We start from the raw sequence: 14,150 nt of genomic DNA, 5'->3' as shown, positions 1-14,150 counted from the left end.
AGTTCCTCTCAGAGGAGAAGCTGCACTATCGCAGTGCTCGAACCAAGGAGCTGGACGCATTGCTGGGGGACCTGCACTGCGACATCCGTGGTGAGGAGCAGCGAGAGGCCGGGCGTGGGCAGCTTCGGGTGATCCCAGCAGGCTCCTGTTCTTCCTGCTCTCGCTCTGCACTTGGACTCCCAATCTTCTGAATGTCTCTGGGTGTCTCACACGGTAGCTGCCAGCCTGTTTCCAGTCCCTCTGCTGGCTTCTCTCTCTCCTTCACGATCCCCTGGGGCTGACCCCAGCTCCTCCCTCACCTACCATCAGACCAGGAGACGCTGCTGATGCACCAGCTGCAGTGTCAGGTGCTGGCTCGGGCGGCTGTCTTGACCCGGGTGTTGGACCTTGCTTCCCGCCTGGACGTCCTGCTGGCTCTCTCCAGTGCTGCCCGGGACTATGGCTACTCAAGGCCCCGTTACTCTCCCCGACTCCTTGGGGTACGAATCCAGAATGGCAGGTGAGAACAGAAGGGGGTGGAGGCATAGACACAGGGCCTGAAAACCCCATATTCTGGGGGCTTCACCCATCTGGGCGATGTGTGAAATGCCTCTCCACCCACCGCAGACATCCTCTGATGGAACTCTGTGCCCGAACCTTTGTGCCCAACTCCGCAGAGTGTGGTGGGGACAAAGGGAGGGTCAAAGTCATCACTGGACCCAACTCCTCAGGGAAGAGCATATACCTCAAACAGGTAGGAGAACCCTACATCATCTCCTCCCCCACCTGCTAGCCTACCCAGGTCGCTCAGCTCTTCTGCTATGCTCTGACCCTGCCTGTCAGGCAGACACTATAACCACATCCTGTTCCTCACCTTCCCTTGAGGGAGAGCCATGCCCTAATAGAGCTTTCCATGGCCTCAATCCCCTCCCCCACCCCTGAATAGGTCCATGCCATTCCCCAGTGCCTCTGCCCACTCCTTGTCCTTCTCTGCTGACTAAAGGGAGTGGAAGAACTGTCTGTCTCCTTGATCTCTCCCTCACCCCTTAGTTTAGCCTCAGCCCCACCACCACTCCCAGACTCTCTCCTTCCCTGCGTAGGTAGGCTTGATCACATTCATGGCCTTGGTGGGCAGCTTTGTGCCAGCAGAGGAGGCCGAAATCGGGGCGGTAGATGCCATCTTCACCCGCATTCACAGCTGCGAATCCATCTCCCTTGGCCTCTCCACTTTCATGATCGACCTCAACCAGGTCTAAGGGAGTAAAGAGGGGTGGGATTGGGATGGGGGGATGGGGAAGGAACTCTGCCTCTGGAAAATGATCAGGAAAAAATTCCCTCTGCTGCCTGCCCTCTACACTAGGGAACCTCTTTTTGGGGTGGCTAATCCTCCCCCAAGGATATATTTTCCATTGATTTTTAGAATGGAAGGGAGGGGGCGAGGGGGAGAGAATTAGAGAAACATGACAAATGAACTGGCTGCCTTCTGCATGTGCCCCGACCAGGGACCGAACCTGCAACCTGGGTACGTGCCCTTGACCAGGAATCGAACCCGTGACCCTTCAATGTGAGGGCCAGTGCTTTAACTGCTGAGCACCACTGGCCAGAGCTAGGGAATCTCTTTTGAATCCTTGCTTTGCATGTCGGCAATGAAAGGGTGAACAAAGCAGGCACCTCTCATTAAAGACTTCCCAGGCCACTGGCGTGGGCACACAGCAGCGGTATTCATGGCAGACGGTCAGTGCTACAGGCCTCGAATGCTAATGAAACTCTTTGTCCACCTCGTACCCAGCAGGTGGCTAAAGCAGTGAACAATGCCACCGAGCGGTCTCTGGTCCTTATTGATGAATTTGGAAAGGGAACCAACACGGTGAGGGGAAATGGAGGCAGGCAAAGGAGGAGGGGGAGGTCGGGCTTCAGGAAAAAGGTGTGTGGGGGCCGAAAAGTGCAGGATGAAAAGGCAGGGCAGGGGGGACAGGGGCCCCGTGGTTCTGCACCCTCACCCTGTCCTCCGCACAGGTGGATGGGCTCGCGCTGCTGGCTGCTGTGCTCCGACACTGGCTGGCACTGGGGCCCACATGCCCCCACATCTTTGTGGCCACCAACTTTCTGAGCCTCGTGCAGCTACCCTTGTTGCCACAGGGGCCCCTTGTACAGTATTTGGTGAGGAAACGAATCTAGTCCCCTCGGGGTCCCTAAGCCAAGCATCCCCAGAGCCGGAGACTGGCTCCTTCATCAGGACGGGCACCCTACCACAGGGACCATGTCCCTTCCCTCTCCTCACTCCCAGGGGGATGGCTATGGGTTTGGGGGCGGGGCTCGGGGGAGAGACGCTGAGTGACAATGACACACTGTCCCCTTTTGTTCTTTTTTAAGAGCATGGAGACCTGTGAGGATGGGAATGACCTTGTCTTCTTTTATCGGGTTTGCGAAGGTGTGGCCAAAGCCAGCCATGCCTCCCACACAGCTGCCCAAGCCAGGCTTCCGGACAAACTCATAGCCCGCGGCAAGGAGGTGATGTGATTCACGTCTACCCCATCCGTCCGTCCCTCAGGGCTCCCTCCTACCGTTCCTGCTCCTCGCAGAGCCGGGCCCCTGGGCCCCTGGGCCCCTGGCAACTCTTCCTTTCGTACCCAGTTCCCCACCCGCCCCCCTCCTGTCCCCAGGTCTCAGACTGGATCCGCAGTGGTAAGCCCATCAAGCCTCTCAGGGAGCTGCTGAAGGAGAAGCAAATGGAAAAGTGAGTGTGACCCAGGGTCCTGTTCTAGCATCTACTGCAGCTCGTTTCCCCTTTCAGGGACTCAGAAGGTCTTTTTGCCTTTCAGTGACCCGGTTTTTTTCTGAAATCCCTAAGTTTCCCAGGTCAGGCTTCCTCTGCACCACCTCCCCCCGCAGGGTGTTACCCGCTCCCTCATACAGCTCTCTGTGCTCTCCCTCAGCTGCCAGGCATTAGTAGACAAGTTTCTGAAGCTGGATTTGGAAGATCCCAACCTGGACCTGGACACTTTCATGAGCCAGGAAGTGCTCCCTGCAGCCGCCACCATCCTCTAGTCCTCTGCCCGCCTCCACTTCCCAAACCCTGGGGCTGCCGCGCCCTTTGTTTCTTCAGACCCAGAGCTCTCGGTTTCCCCAGAAATTGTGTTTCACGTTAGGAATAAAGTTTATTTTGGAGAAAGTTGTTTCCTTAGACCAGCCAAAACACAGCAAGAGACTAGAAAAGCAAGGAGACACCAAGTAGGAGTCCACAGAGGGACCTGCCCTGCCTCACTCGGAGGGGTGGTGGGGGATAAAGGTGATGGAAGGAGACTTGCCTTGGGGTGTGACCACATTCTATGCCCAGATGTTGCATAATAGACGTGAACACTGACACCTGTGTAATTTAAAAAAATATATATTTTATTTTTTTTTTAAATCAATCTTTATTGTTCATATTATTACAAAGGTTCCTCATTTCTTCCCCCCTCCACCAGGTTCCCACCCCACCCTCCGCCCCCTCCCCATCCCCCACTGTCCTCATCCATAGGTGCACAGTTTATGTTCAGTCTCTTCCTCCCTCCCTTTCCCCGATAGTAAATCCCTTTTCAGATAGTAAATCAGTTACTTAGCATTTTCTTATATCAATAATACCTCCACATGCCCAATGATACACTTCACACAAAAGACATTTCCCAATAGGTCAACCAGCCTCATCCAGGCCCCACCCAAGGCACTCACAGATCAACACCCCAGCGCTATACTAACTCAACACATCCAGATCTAAGCCTTCATCACTTCATTCAGCAGACCCTCAAGTTCCCACAAAAGTTTCCAGCCATGTCTGAGAGGCAGCCGTGGGGCAGGGGCAGGTGAGGAGCGAGCTGTTCCAGGCCTGGCTGCTCCGGGCCTGGCCTCTGTTGCTCTGGTTCGTTCCACAACCAGCTGCTCCGGGTCTGGTCACTGCCGCTCCCGACCTAGTTGCTCTGGACTTGGCTGCTGCTGCTCCAGGCCTGGCCACACCCGACCTGGCTGCTCTGGGCCTGGCTGCTCTGGGCCCAGCCGCTCCAGGCCTGGCCGCTCCCAGCCTGGCAGTCGCTGTTCCAGGCCGGCAGTTGCTGTTCCAGGCCTGGCCACTCCCAGCGTGGCAGCCGCTGCTCCAGGCCTGGCCGCACCAGACCCGGCTGCTCCGGGCCTGGCCGCTCCCAGCCTGGCAGCTGCTGCTCTGGGCCTGGCCACACCAGACCTGGATGCTCAGGGCCTGGCCGCTCCCAGCCTGGCAGCTGCTGCTCCGGTCCTGGCCGCACCAGACCCGGCTGCTCAGGGCCTGGCCGCTCCCAGCCTGGCAGCCGCTGCTCCAGGCCTGGCTGCACCAGACCCGTATTGATTTTTTTATAGAGAGGAAGAGAGAGGGATAGAGAATTAGAAACATTGATGAGAGAGAATCATTGATCAGCTGCCTCTTGCACACCCCCTACTGGGGATGTGCCAGCAACCAAGGTACATGCCCTTGACCGGAATCGAACCCGGGACCTTTCAGTCCGCAGACCGACGCTCTATCCACTGAGCCAAACCGGTTTCGGCGACCTGTGTAATTTTATTAACCAATGTCAGCCCAATGAATTCAGTCAAAAACTACAGTGACTTCAATCAAAAACTACCCAGGGGGACTTGATGAGAACCAACTTCAGACCCTACAGAACAGGGAGCGGGAAGACAGGAGCCTACGGGAGAGGGTCTTTCCTGGCCTCAGACGCAGCAGGAAGAGCTCTGAGGCTGAAAGACTAGGTAGGAGGTTGCAAGGAGCAGGGAGAGAGGGGGCCAGCCCAGGTCGCTAGATGGCGTGGCTCCACCCTTCCCACCTCAGAGCCCCGGGGAGCCAGGGTCCTACCCTGCTGCAGGCCCCTTCCAGTTCTGCTGGGACAAGCCACCAAGACCCAGCAGCCTGCCCTAGCCCGTTTGGCTCAGTGGATAGAGCATCAGTCTGTAGACTGAAGGGTCCCAGGTTCGATTCTGATCGAGGGCTCATGCCTGGGTTTCGGGCTCGATCCCCAGTAGGGGGCGTGCTGGAGGCAGCTGATCAATGATTCTCTCTCATCACCGATGTTTTTATCTCTCCCTCTCCCTTCCTTTCTGAAATCAATAAAGATATATTTAAAAACAAACAAACAAAAACCCCAGTGGCCTGAAGCTTCTTCCCTGGGTGAGTATTAGTCCACAGAGAGGACCCAGCGGAAGCCCCTCTTCCTAGATCTGCCCTCTACGTTTCCACTCAGTTTTGAGAACTCATAAGTCTTCCCCCCTGCGTTCCCTCACCCTCCATGGCAGTCTGGGCTGGCATTCAGTGACCACAGAACCCAAGCAGGGCTTTCTAGAAAGGCCGTGGCCCGGAGCCCTAATGTGGAGTAAGCCTCTGCTTCTTGCATTTTCCAGCTGCGAGGAGGCAGGCCCTGGAGCGGGAACAGGGTGCCCTGTGCCGGGACTGCAGGGCTGGAGCTGCTGGAGCGTGGCCAGGCCTGGTGTGAGGGCCCGCTGGGAGGCACAGCAGCAGCAGCTCTGTGCATGCGGGGCCTTGGGTGAGATGCGGGGAAGGGGGCAGGGACCACATGTGGACACAGCTGACACTGCCCTGGAAAGGAGACAGTGGCCAGAGATGAGGAATTGGAGCAGCACTGTAAGGCCAGGATGCCACCACCAAGTGCTAGGCGAGCACTGCTGGCGTTGGAGGAGGCGGTCTGCCTTCTGTTCAGTGGGATGCGACTGGATCACCACTGAGGTGATGGGCCAGGGATGGACGAGGAGGCGTCATGAAGAACAGGGGCATCGGAAAGAGAAGCCAGAGAGGTACCTGGGCTCAGCTGAAACGCCAGCCTGCCCCTCCCAGAGCAGCACACCGTGAGGACCATGGAAACGGGCCTGAGCGGCTGGAACCCTTTCCCGGTGAGTTCATGGATGGTAAGTGGAAAACAGACGTCTGTGCTGATAAAAGTGTTTCTCTTAATTGAGTGGGAGGGTGGTACCCCTTTCCCCCAAAGAATAACTAACGAAAACTTTGTGTCAAAAAAAAAGGAGCCCTGGCCGGCATGGTTCAGGATTTAGAATATCAACCCATGCACAGAAGGGCCACAGGTTCGATTCCTGGTCAAGGGCACATACCTGGGTTGCAGGTTCGATCCCTAGCCCTGGTCAGGGCACGTGCAGGAGGCAACCAATCGATGTGCCTCTCACATCAACATTTCTCTCTCCTGTCTCTTTCCCTTTTTTCTGAAAAAGCAATGGGAAAAATGTCCTCGGCTGAGGGTTAACAACAACATCACAGCTTTAAAAAAAAGAACAGGGAGCCGAAACCGGTTTGGCTCAGTGGATGTTTCTAGCTCTCTGTCCCTCTCTCTTCCTCTCTGTGAAAAATCAATAAAATATATTAAAATAAAAAATAAAAAAGGAACAGGGAAAGAGGGTAATGTGCTACTTGAGGGGACGGAGGCCCTGGCCTTTAAGAGATGGAGGGAAGAGTATGGGGATGAGGGACTCACATGGAAAAGGATGGCCTGTGGTGACAGGAGAATGGCAGATGGGCCTCACGTTTTCACACTGTCAGCCTCCAGCTCCTCTTCTAGAATTTTCCAACATTCACACTCAGAGCCTGGTAGTCCGCAGTTAGCCCAGATTCAAAAGGTGAACATCTGTTTGAGAATCTGATTCAGGGGAAGGTGTTTACTGTTTTCAGTTGAGACTTTTGAGAGGTTGGGGTAGAGGTTTGGGGTCAACACCGGTTTAACAGAGAACACCAAATATCCGGTTCTCCCCACGTCCTGTGCCGCCCAGGGCAGAAGGGAAGGCCAAGGAAGCAGGGCTCGTGGCAGCAACAGGTAAACAGGGGCACAGAGAGGGAGGCAGAGCACAGGTGCCCGAACTTCTCTCTGGGATTGTCAGCGCAGCAAAGGGAACCATTCAGCCACAAGGGGAGGTGGCTCGGCCAGGCTTCCCCACGCTGGAGGGCCTAGCAGTGTCTAAGGCTCCCTCCTTCCCCTCAGTTGGGACGGAAGAGGCTATCAGAACCCCCTATTCTGCCTCTAAATCCTCAGTTGGGACGGAAGAGGCTATCAGAACCCCCTATTCTGCCTCCTGACTCCACAGCTAAGTGGCTCCGGGTGGTGGGCCCACTGAAGTCGAACATGAGGGTATAAAGGTTCTTCTCTGCCCCTGAAACTCCCATTTCACCTTCTTGGCATTTGATGCCCTCACTCTCCCGGATGCTGTACACAAATGATCTTTCTTTGAAACCTCTCTGGGGAAAAGACATGTTTATTGAAACTGTCCTTCAAATTTAAATACAAAAATAAAATAGAAGCTTCTCCAGAATTTCTAATAAAAACAATTCTATAAATAACACTTTCTAGTACCTTCCTACCCCAAGTCTTTGGTTTGCTTCCCACGAGGGTTAGGGAAAATGCATTGTGGGTAAATCGATCACCCTTTATCCCAATCTTGCATGAGAAGGAAAACCTCCAGCCCCGCTGGGGGAGGTAGGGCCCAGGTCCAGGCCCAGGCCCATGCCATCTTCTCGCCAACGGGAGGGATTGGAAATAGCGCTGGAGCCCACCCTTTGGGGCTGCTGTCACCAGGAGGCCAGGCCTAGAAGGAGCAGCACCGCTCCGACTGTGCCCCACCAGGGGTTGCCTGCCGGCCCTCCCCCAGCCCTGCCCCAAGTCACCAGAGGGGAGGGAGGAAGAGTGGGGCTGGCCATGGTGAGGACGGGGCCGGACGAGTGGGCAGGGACAGCGAGCTGGTCCTGCGGAGGAGAGGGAAAGCCTGTCTGGGTGTCTACACCCAAGTTAAGCCGCCCTGCCCTGCCTACCCAGCGATGGAGTGGGGGGCGGCACCTGTGGGTCCGGGGCCAGCACCAGGAGCCGGAGGAAGGCATGGGTCGGGGGCACTGGTCCGGCTTCTCGACCCATCGCAGCCACAGTCACCACCACCACGGAGCGCGGGGCCGCGGACTGCGGGACCTCCAGCCACAGGCGCCCCCAGGCGGACTGGTTGTGCTCCAGGCGGACCCTGCGGGGCGGACACAGCGGGGCCCTAGAGCCGGGAGCGAGGGGCGGGGCCGGCGCCGGCGGAAGGGCGGTGGGACTGAGGGCCAATCAGGGGCGGGGGCGGGGCGGGGCTTAGGGAAGGGGCGGCTGGGGAGCAGCGGGCCACACCTGGAGAGGTTGGAGGTGAGGGTGAAGCTGGAGTTGACCCACGTCCTGAGGTCGAGGTCCCGTGGCCCCGAGAAGCTGGCGATGCGAAGGATGAGCGGGGCCTTGCTGCCCGGGGCCAGGGAGCCCCCCGGGCCACTGAGCTGCGGAGGAGGGCGGGTCAGGCAGGGGCCGCCCTCCCAGCCCCGCGAGCCTTCCTTCCCCAGCGGCTCACCTCCAGGAGCACCGGGACCACCAGGCAGGGCTGGGCGGCCGCGCGGTGCAGCTCCCGCCCGCCGCCGTCCCGGCCCAGCAGCTCCAGCGAGAAGGGCCCCGCGGCGGACAGCAGCGGGGGCGGGAGCGAGGCCACCAGGAGGCCGCGCTCCGGGGCGCCCCTGGGCTCCAGGCGCACGCGGCCCAGCTCGGCGCCCTCCGGAGCCCCTCGCAGCACCACGTGGGAGAAGAGGGGCGGAGGCCCCGCCCGGCGGCTGGAGGGCAGCCCCGTCACCTCCACCAGCAGCTGGGTGCGCAGACCTGGGCGGAGGCGGGAGAACAGGGGACCCGGAGAAAAGAGAGTGAATGGCTTTCGGAACAGGGAACCCCTGGGGAGTGTTGGGGAGGCCAGGGGGGAGTTCGGTGCACATTTAGGTAAAACGTGTAAGTTGTAAGCCAATGGAAAGTTAAACACATGGAGAGTTTGTAAGTGTAAAGTCAATAAACAAGTAGGGGTGAGGGGTAGATGCACCTGCCACCGGCTGGGTCAAGGGGTAGAGGCCAGGGTGGGGGCCGTCCTCCAGCGGGATCCCAAAGTGGAAGAGGAAGTCCAGCTCCGTCCGAGCTGAGGGAGGGAAGGCAGTCCGAGGCCGCAGTGACTGATCTAGCTCTGAGCTCTGCAGCTGCCCTCCCCTCCCTCCCCGAATGCCCTCCTCCTCACCTTGCACTCTCACCCGGGGGCTGCCCTCCGCGGCCACCTGGATCTCCCAGGTCCCTGTCTGGGGGGGGTCACTCACGCTCACCACCCAGAACTGCCCGAAGCGGCGCGTGAGGCCTAGAGGCCCCTGGCCTTCCTCCTGGCCCTGGGAGAGCCCTGGTGGGATGGAGGGCCGGCTGTCACAGGAAACACTCCCTCTGCCTCCGTCTCCTGTTCGCCCTCCGCCTGGCACACCGACGCACCTGCAGGGCTCCTGATGCGGAAGCTGCGGACCGCCCCGTGGATGCGGACCGTCACGCCCCGGAGCAGCCCGTCCACAGTGAACACCAGCGGCCCCGGCTCCGGCCCCGGGGGCCCCAGGGGCAGGACCACCTGAAGGATGGCAGGCCCCAGGGGGGAGAGATGAGGTGGGAATGAGGCGGAACAGAGACAGAAAGAAGCTAAGTGACGGCGACCAGAGTGGGCGGGAGCCCGGCACACAGTGAGGCTGGAGCGAGGGCCTAGGAGTCCCTCACTTGTCCCCAGGACGGACACTGGAGCCCAGATTGGGGGCGGGCAGGGCTGACATGGGAGGGGCGGTGGGAGGTGGGTGGCCTGGCTCTCCGGGAAGACAAACAGCCCTTCCCACCCGACGCCTCTGGCAACACGGCCCAATGCAAGGGAAGTGCAGCCTGAGCTGAAAGCCTGTCCCTCGGTCCGTGCACTCACCAGGTCGGCCACGCTGTCCCCAACCACGGCTGCCACGTCCCGGATGTGCTGATCTGTGGTGAAGATCACCTCCCCGCCAGAGGCCAGGGCCACCCCTTCGTAAGGCTCAAAGCGCAGCGGGGACAAGGCCTGGCGCCGGCGCCGGGCCTGCGATGGGTCTGCAGTCACCAGGAACGTCACCTGCGCAGGAGCCAGCACTCAGGGCGGCACCTCGGCGGGCGGGCCTGTGCTCGTCCCGCCTGGCTCCCGCTGGCGAAGGTCTCCCAGGGGCACCGCCCGCCCCGGTCGCCGCTGCCTCTCCTGTGACCGTTGCCGTGCCGCCCACACAGTGGGTTGTTGGCAGCGAGGTCTCAGGTGTTGCGATGGGTTGCTGGGGGCAGGTTCAGATACCAGGTCCGTCGGGGAGGGCAGGGCCTCCTCCCACTCTTCAGTTGCGAAGGGATCTGGAAATGCCAAGCTCATTGTCCAGGCTCCCACGCCATGCACGCTGCGTGGACCACCAGGGGGGGTGGCCCTGTTGTGAGCCTGGTCCTGGGTCCCCTGTGACCTGGGAGCTAACACTGCGTCGCCCCCGGCCATGCTCACTCTGCAGCGTCGCTCCTGAGCCAGGGCTTCCACGCGGTGGGTGAGAAAGGCGTCCTTGGGGGAGGCGTCGGTGAAGACAAAGATGTCTGAGAGGGGGGAGGTGTGCAGCAGGGCCAGCTGGCAGGGAGGAAATGCTGGTGTGAAGACGACGGCAGGGACTGGCAGGGCAAGGGAGAGCTGGAGTGAAGGAGTGGGGCCAGACAGGGAGGGATGGGGACAGGGTCCCAGGAAGGCTCTCACGCCCCCTGGTGGTGGGGCCTGAGAAGGGGGAGGGCGGACCTCCAGGGCTGACAGGCTCATCTCAGGCTCGTCTCCGCCTCCCACGGCCTGGATCTCACTGAGCAGCTGCCAGAAGCTGTCAGGGTCACTGGTGCTGAAGACCGGGCCAAACCCTGGGAGGAGAAAACGGTGGCAAGAGTGAGGAGCCCCCTCCGCACGCCCCTAGGCGGGCAGCCCTTAATACTGCATGCCCCGTACTGCGAGGCTCGGCCTCTGCTGGGAAAGTGCGCCTCGTTTCCTTAGCAAGGGGCGCTCCCTGGGCCTGGGGCCTGTTCGGAAACGTGTGTTCGGATGAAAACGGCCGGCTCGGCTTCCTCCCAGCAGGGCCAGAGCAGTAGCAGCACTCACCTGAGGAGGGGGGCACTGGGAGACTAAAGGAACTGCTTTTGTGGATCATGGAAGAGTGCCTTTGACACTTAAGTGGCTGCATTCATTATTCACTTGCTCATGCCTTCACCGGATAAGTGAGGAACCGCTACCTGCCAGCTACGAGATTCATGCAGACTCAGACGGCCCGGCCCAGGGAAACCTCAATCCTACAGGCTGATGATCATTTCAACCCTGGGAGACAGGCAGGGGGGAGCTAGTGCGGACCCATTTTATGGATGATGAAACTGAGGCAACGTTATATGACCAACCTCAGGATGCACAGTGAGGCTGGCCCAGGTCAGACTGACTGCCCGTTCAATGCTACGTAACTGTCTGTCTCAGATACTCTGCAGAGGCCTGCGCCCGCCAGCCCCGCCCCCTGCCTGTGGGAGTAGGGGACCTGACAATGGCTGGGCCTAAGGAAGCAGGCTGCCGCCTGAGCGTGGGTGCTGGGGCCTTTGGGAGCAGGGAAGCAGGGCGATTGTTCCCGGGAAGCCTGCTCAGGGTGCCGCTTCCCTTCCCTCCGCTGTCCCGGCGCCGGCACCTGGGTCGTGGAAAGGCACCAGGACGTAGTGGGCGGGCTCCGCGGGGCCGCCCCGCCGCTGCTCCGCGATGTGGCGAGCCTGGCTTTTGGCGGCGTGGAGCTCCTCGCCCATGCTGCCCGTGGTGTCCAGCACAAAGCTCAGGCTGGAGGCAGGGGTGATGGCCAGCAGCCTGGGGAGAGCCACAGCGGGGTCTGCACTCGGCCCGGCCGGAGCGCCGAGGGAGCCCCTCCAGCCGCTCACCTGGAGAAGCCCCAGTCGCCCAGGCGGCTCCGCAGGAGCCCGAAGGCCTGGATGGAGGCCTGGAGGGCCAGCTGGGCAGCCTGGAGGTGGAGCGCGTGGTGCGGGGAGAAGCTGGGGGCCGTGCTGTCCTTGTTGATGCCTCCCCGTGGGGGCTGGGCGCTGCTCTGGTCAAAACGGCCCCCGTGGCTACACTTTCCTGGTTGGGGGAAGGGGTCTGGAGGGTGGAAGTACAACACCTGCCGCCTCCCAGGAGCCGGCCCTCTTCGAGCTGGCCCGTGGCTCACTGCTCGGCGGAGGCCCGGCAGGAAGTGATGGCATTCTGGGGGGACATCGCACCGCACCTGCGGGGTCCCCAGCCCTCCAGTCCCTCTGGCAATGGAGGCCTGTTAGCTGCTCCCGCCCCTCCCCTACAAGTCCTGGCCACTCTCAGGCCTTCATCCACCCATCCTGCCGGCCCGCTTTCCTCCTCACAGGAAGTGGGGCGAGGACCAGAGCATGAGGTCCCTGGGACAGGGCCTGGGAGGACATGACCCTCCCCTACTTCCGAGGCTTCTCTGCCTGGTACCTGGAGGCTTGGCAGGATAAGCTCCAAAGTAGCCGGAGGTGAGGCCGGCGGAGCCCAGCAGGTTCCCGGGGCAGCTCAGCTCCGCGCAGTCGGCGCAGGTGGGGTCTCCCTCTGCAAGGGAGGCCACGGCCTGGAGCCCGCCTTCCGCCCGGCCCTACCCTGTCCGGCCGCCGGCAGCTCTTCCTCCGCGCCCGGGCGCCAGCCCTCAGGGGCCACCCCGCCCCCGGCCCGAGCTGACCCTGAGCCGGGCGGCCGGGGAGCCAGTCTGCGGTGCCTGGGGGCGGGGGGTGGGGCACTGGGCACGGAGGCAGCTGCGGTCCTCGCTCGGCTGGGAGGCTGAGGGGCCGAGAGAAATCCCGGGACCTCCCGGGGAGGGGACTAGCTGGCGGTCCCTCCCGGTGGCCCGGGAAGCCTCGGACGGGCCTGGTTGAGCTGAGCCCGCGGGGGGGGGGGGGGGGCGCGGGGCGGAGCCGGGGGGCGGGGGGCGGGGGGCGCGGGGCGGAGGCGGAGCCGGGGGGGCGGGGGGCGGGGGGCGGGGGCGGGGGGCGCGGGGCGGAGGCGGAGCCGGGGGGGTTGGGGGGGCGCGGAGCGGAGCCGGGGGGTTGGGGGGCGCGGGGCGGAGGCGGGTGGGGGTGGCCGTACCTCGCGCCAGGCCGCCCAGCTCCTGCCTCGGCCGGAGGAGGTGCGGGTGTGGCCGCCGCTGCCCCAGCTCCACCCAGTTGCTGTGACTGTAGAAGTCCTGCTCCGGAGGGAGAGGGGCGGCTGTCCGTCTCCGCTGCCCCCTCACCGCCGGGCGGACGTGGGGACCGGGGAGGAGCCCCCAGAGGCCTGGCCGACAAGGCGCCGCCGGCGAGGGGAGCGGGGCGTGAGGGGAGCGGGGCGGGGAGGGGAGCGGGGCGGGGAGGGGAGCGGGGCGTGAGGGGAGCGGGGCGGGGAGGGGAGCGGGGCGGGCGAGGGGAGCGGGGCGTGAGGGGAGCGGGGCGGGGAGGGGAGCGGGGCGGGCGAGGAGGGGAGGGGGGTGAGGGGAGCGGGTGTGAGGGGCCGCCCGCCGGTCCTCCTCACCTGCAGGGCGTGGAGGGCCGCCCCCAGGCGCTGCCGGGCCAGCGCCTGCTCCCCGGCCTGGGCGGCCGCCAGCGCCTCCCGCAGCGCCCCCGCCAGGCGCGCGCGCCCCGGGCCCAGCCGCTCGGCATCGAAGTGCCAGTCGGGGTCGCCCCGGGCAGGTGGCAGGAAGTCCTGGGCTGCGTTGGCCCGAGACACCTCGCCTAAGGCTGCTCGGAACCGCCGGGCAGGGGCCCCGGGTCCGAAGTAGGCGGCAAAGAGGTCGTCGGCGAGGAGCGTGCGGCCCTGGAGAGGCAGGGGCAGGGCCTCGGACCCGGTGCCCGCTCCCGGGCTGCGGGCGGAGGGCGGCGGGAGGGTGTTGGGCTGCGGGGCGGAGGGGAGGGGACGCGCCAGGGGCCGCGGGCAGGTGGCAGGACCCAGGCACACGCACCAGGAAGTCCTCGAGGCGCAGCGGGGCCCGGCCCGGGGGCGGCCGCTCCAGGAAGAGCTGCAGGGTGGCATTGAGAGCCGCCGCCTCCGTCAGGTCCTGGTGGGTGACCGAGCCGGGGGCGGCCAGGAGGCTCCAGATGTTGGGGAAGAAGGCAGATGTGGGCGGCAGCAGCGGTAGCAGCAGCAGCACGGGGCCCAGGGCCAGGGCCACGCCGGCGGGGGGCATAGCGGCGCGGACCTGGGGCCGGATTGCTCCTGGAGGAGAGAGAAGCAACCCCGGGCAGGCGGCCGCGGCCTGGGCACCTGCCGGC

General features: G+C 62.6%; 2 protein-coding genes across 7 annotated transcripts in view; one reads left to right on the top strand and one right to left on the bottom strand.

Moving 5' to 3' along the window:
• MSH5 (mutS homolog 5) overlaps positions 1 to 3,147 on the top strand; it is a 19,367-nt gene extending 16,220 nt beyond the window's left edge. For 3 of the 5 annotated variants that reach the window (XM_045572858.1, XM_045572860.1, XM_045572861.1), the window contains 9 exons: positions 3 to 90; positions 310 to 499; positions 607 to 733; positions 1,080 to 1,229; positions 1,769 to 1,846; positions 1,996 to 2,139; positions 2,353 to 2,490; positions 2,643 to 2,716; positions 2,916 to 3,147. In XM_045572858.1, the coding sequence (XP_045428814.1) occupies positions 3 to 90; positions 310 to 499; positions 607 to 733; positions 1,080 to 1,229; positions 1,769 to 1,846; positions 1,996 to 2,139; positions 2,353 to 2,490; positions 2,643 to 2,716; positions 2,916 to 3,027 (1,101 nt within the window). In that variant the 3' untranslated portion in view covers positions 3,028 to 3,147. The remainder of the gene's footprint in view (positions 1 to 2; positions 91 to 309; positions 500 to 606; positions 734 to 1,079; positions 1,230 to 1,768; positions 1,847 to 1,995; positions 2,140 to 2,352; positions 2,491 to 2,642; positions 2,717 to 2,915) is intronic. The other 2 variants (XM_036413944.2, XM_045572859.1) reach the window with 2 other exon arrangements.
• Positions 1 to 14,150, bottom strand: part of VWA7 (von Willebrand factor A domain containing 7) — a 14,484-nt gene extending 334 nt beyond the window's left edge. Inside the window, exons 1-16 of one of the 2 annotated variants that reach the window (XM_036413968.2) lie at positions 13,841 to 14,142; positions 13,414 to 13,695; positions 12,994 to 13,090; positions 12,352 to 12,462; positions 11,787 to 11,982; positions 11,546 to 11,715; positions 10,633 to 10,745; positions 10,354 to 10,470; positions 9,769 to 9,948; positions 9,303 to 9,432; positions 9,064 to 9,216; positions 8,875 to 8,967; positions 8,365 to 8,663; positions 8,154 to 8,293; positions 7,833 to 8,007; positions 7,431 to 7,741 (exon numbers count right to left, since the gene is read on the bottom strand). In XM_036413968.2, the coding sequence (XP_036269861.1) occupies positions 7,568 to 7,741; positions 7,833 to 8,007; positions 8,154 to 8,293; positions 8,365 to 8,663; positions 8,875 to 8,967; positions 9,064 to 9,216; positions 9,303 to 9,432; positions 9,769 to 9,948; positions 10,354 to 10,470; positions 10,633 to 10,745; positions 11,546 to 11,715; positions 11,787 to 11,982; positions 12,352 to 12,462; positions 12,994 to 13,090; positions 13,414 to 13,695; positions 13,841 to 14,065 (2,655 nt within the window). In that variant the 5' untranslated portion in view covers positions 14,066 to 14,142 and the 3' untranslated portion in view covers positions 7,431 to 7,567. Of the gene's footprint in view, positions 1 to 7,430; positions 7,742 to 7,832; positions 8,008 to 8,153; positions 8,294 to 8,364; positions 8,664 to 8,874; positions 8,968 to 9,063; positions 9,217 to 9,302; positions 9,433 to 9,768; positions 9,949 to 10,353; positions 10,471 to 10,632; positions 10,746 to 11,545; positions 11,716 to 11,786; positions 11,983 to 12,351; positions 12,463 to 12,993; positions 13,091 to 13,413; positions 13,696 to 13,840 lie in introns of those variants that run through there. The other variant, XM_045572857.1, reaches the window with a different exon arrangement.

The sequence above is a fragment of the Pipistrellus kuhlii genome, unplaced genomic scaffold (genome assembly GCF_014108245.1).
Source record: "Pipistrellus kuhlii isolate mPipKuh1 unplaced genomic scaffold, mPipKuh1.p scaffold_m20_p_5, whole genome shotgun sequence".
In the NCBI taxonomy this organism is placed as follows: Eukaryota; Metazoa; Chordata; class Mammalia; order Chiroptera; family Vespertilionidae; genus Pipistrellus; species Pipistrellus kuhlii.
Note: the sequence above shows the minus strand (reverse complement) of the source record. Positions and strands in the feature narration are given on the sequence as shown.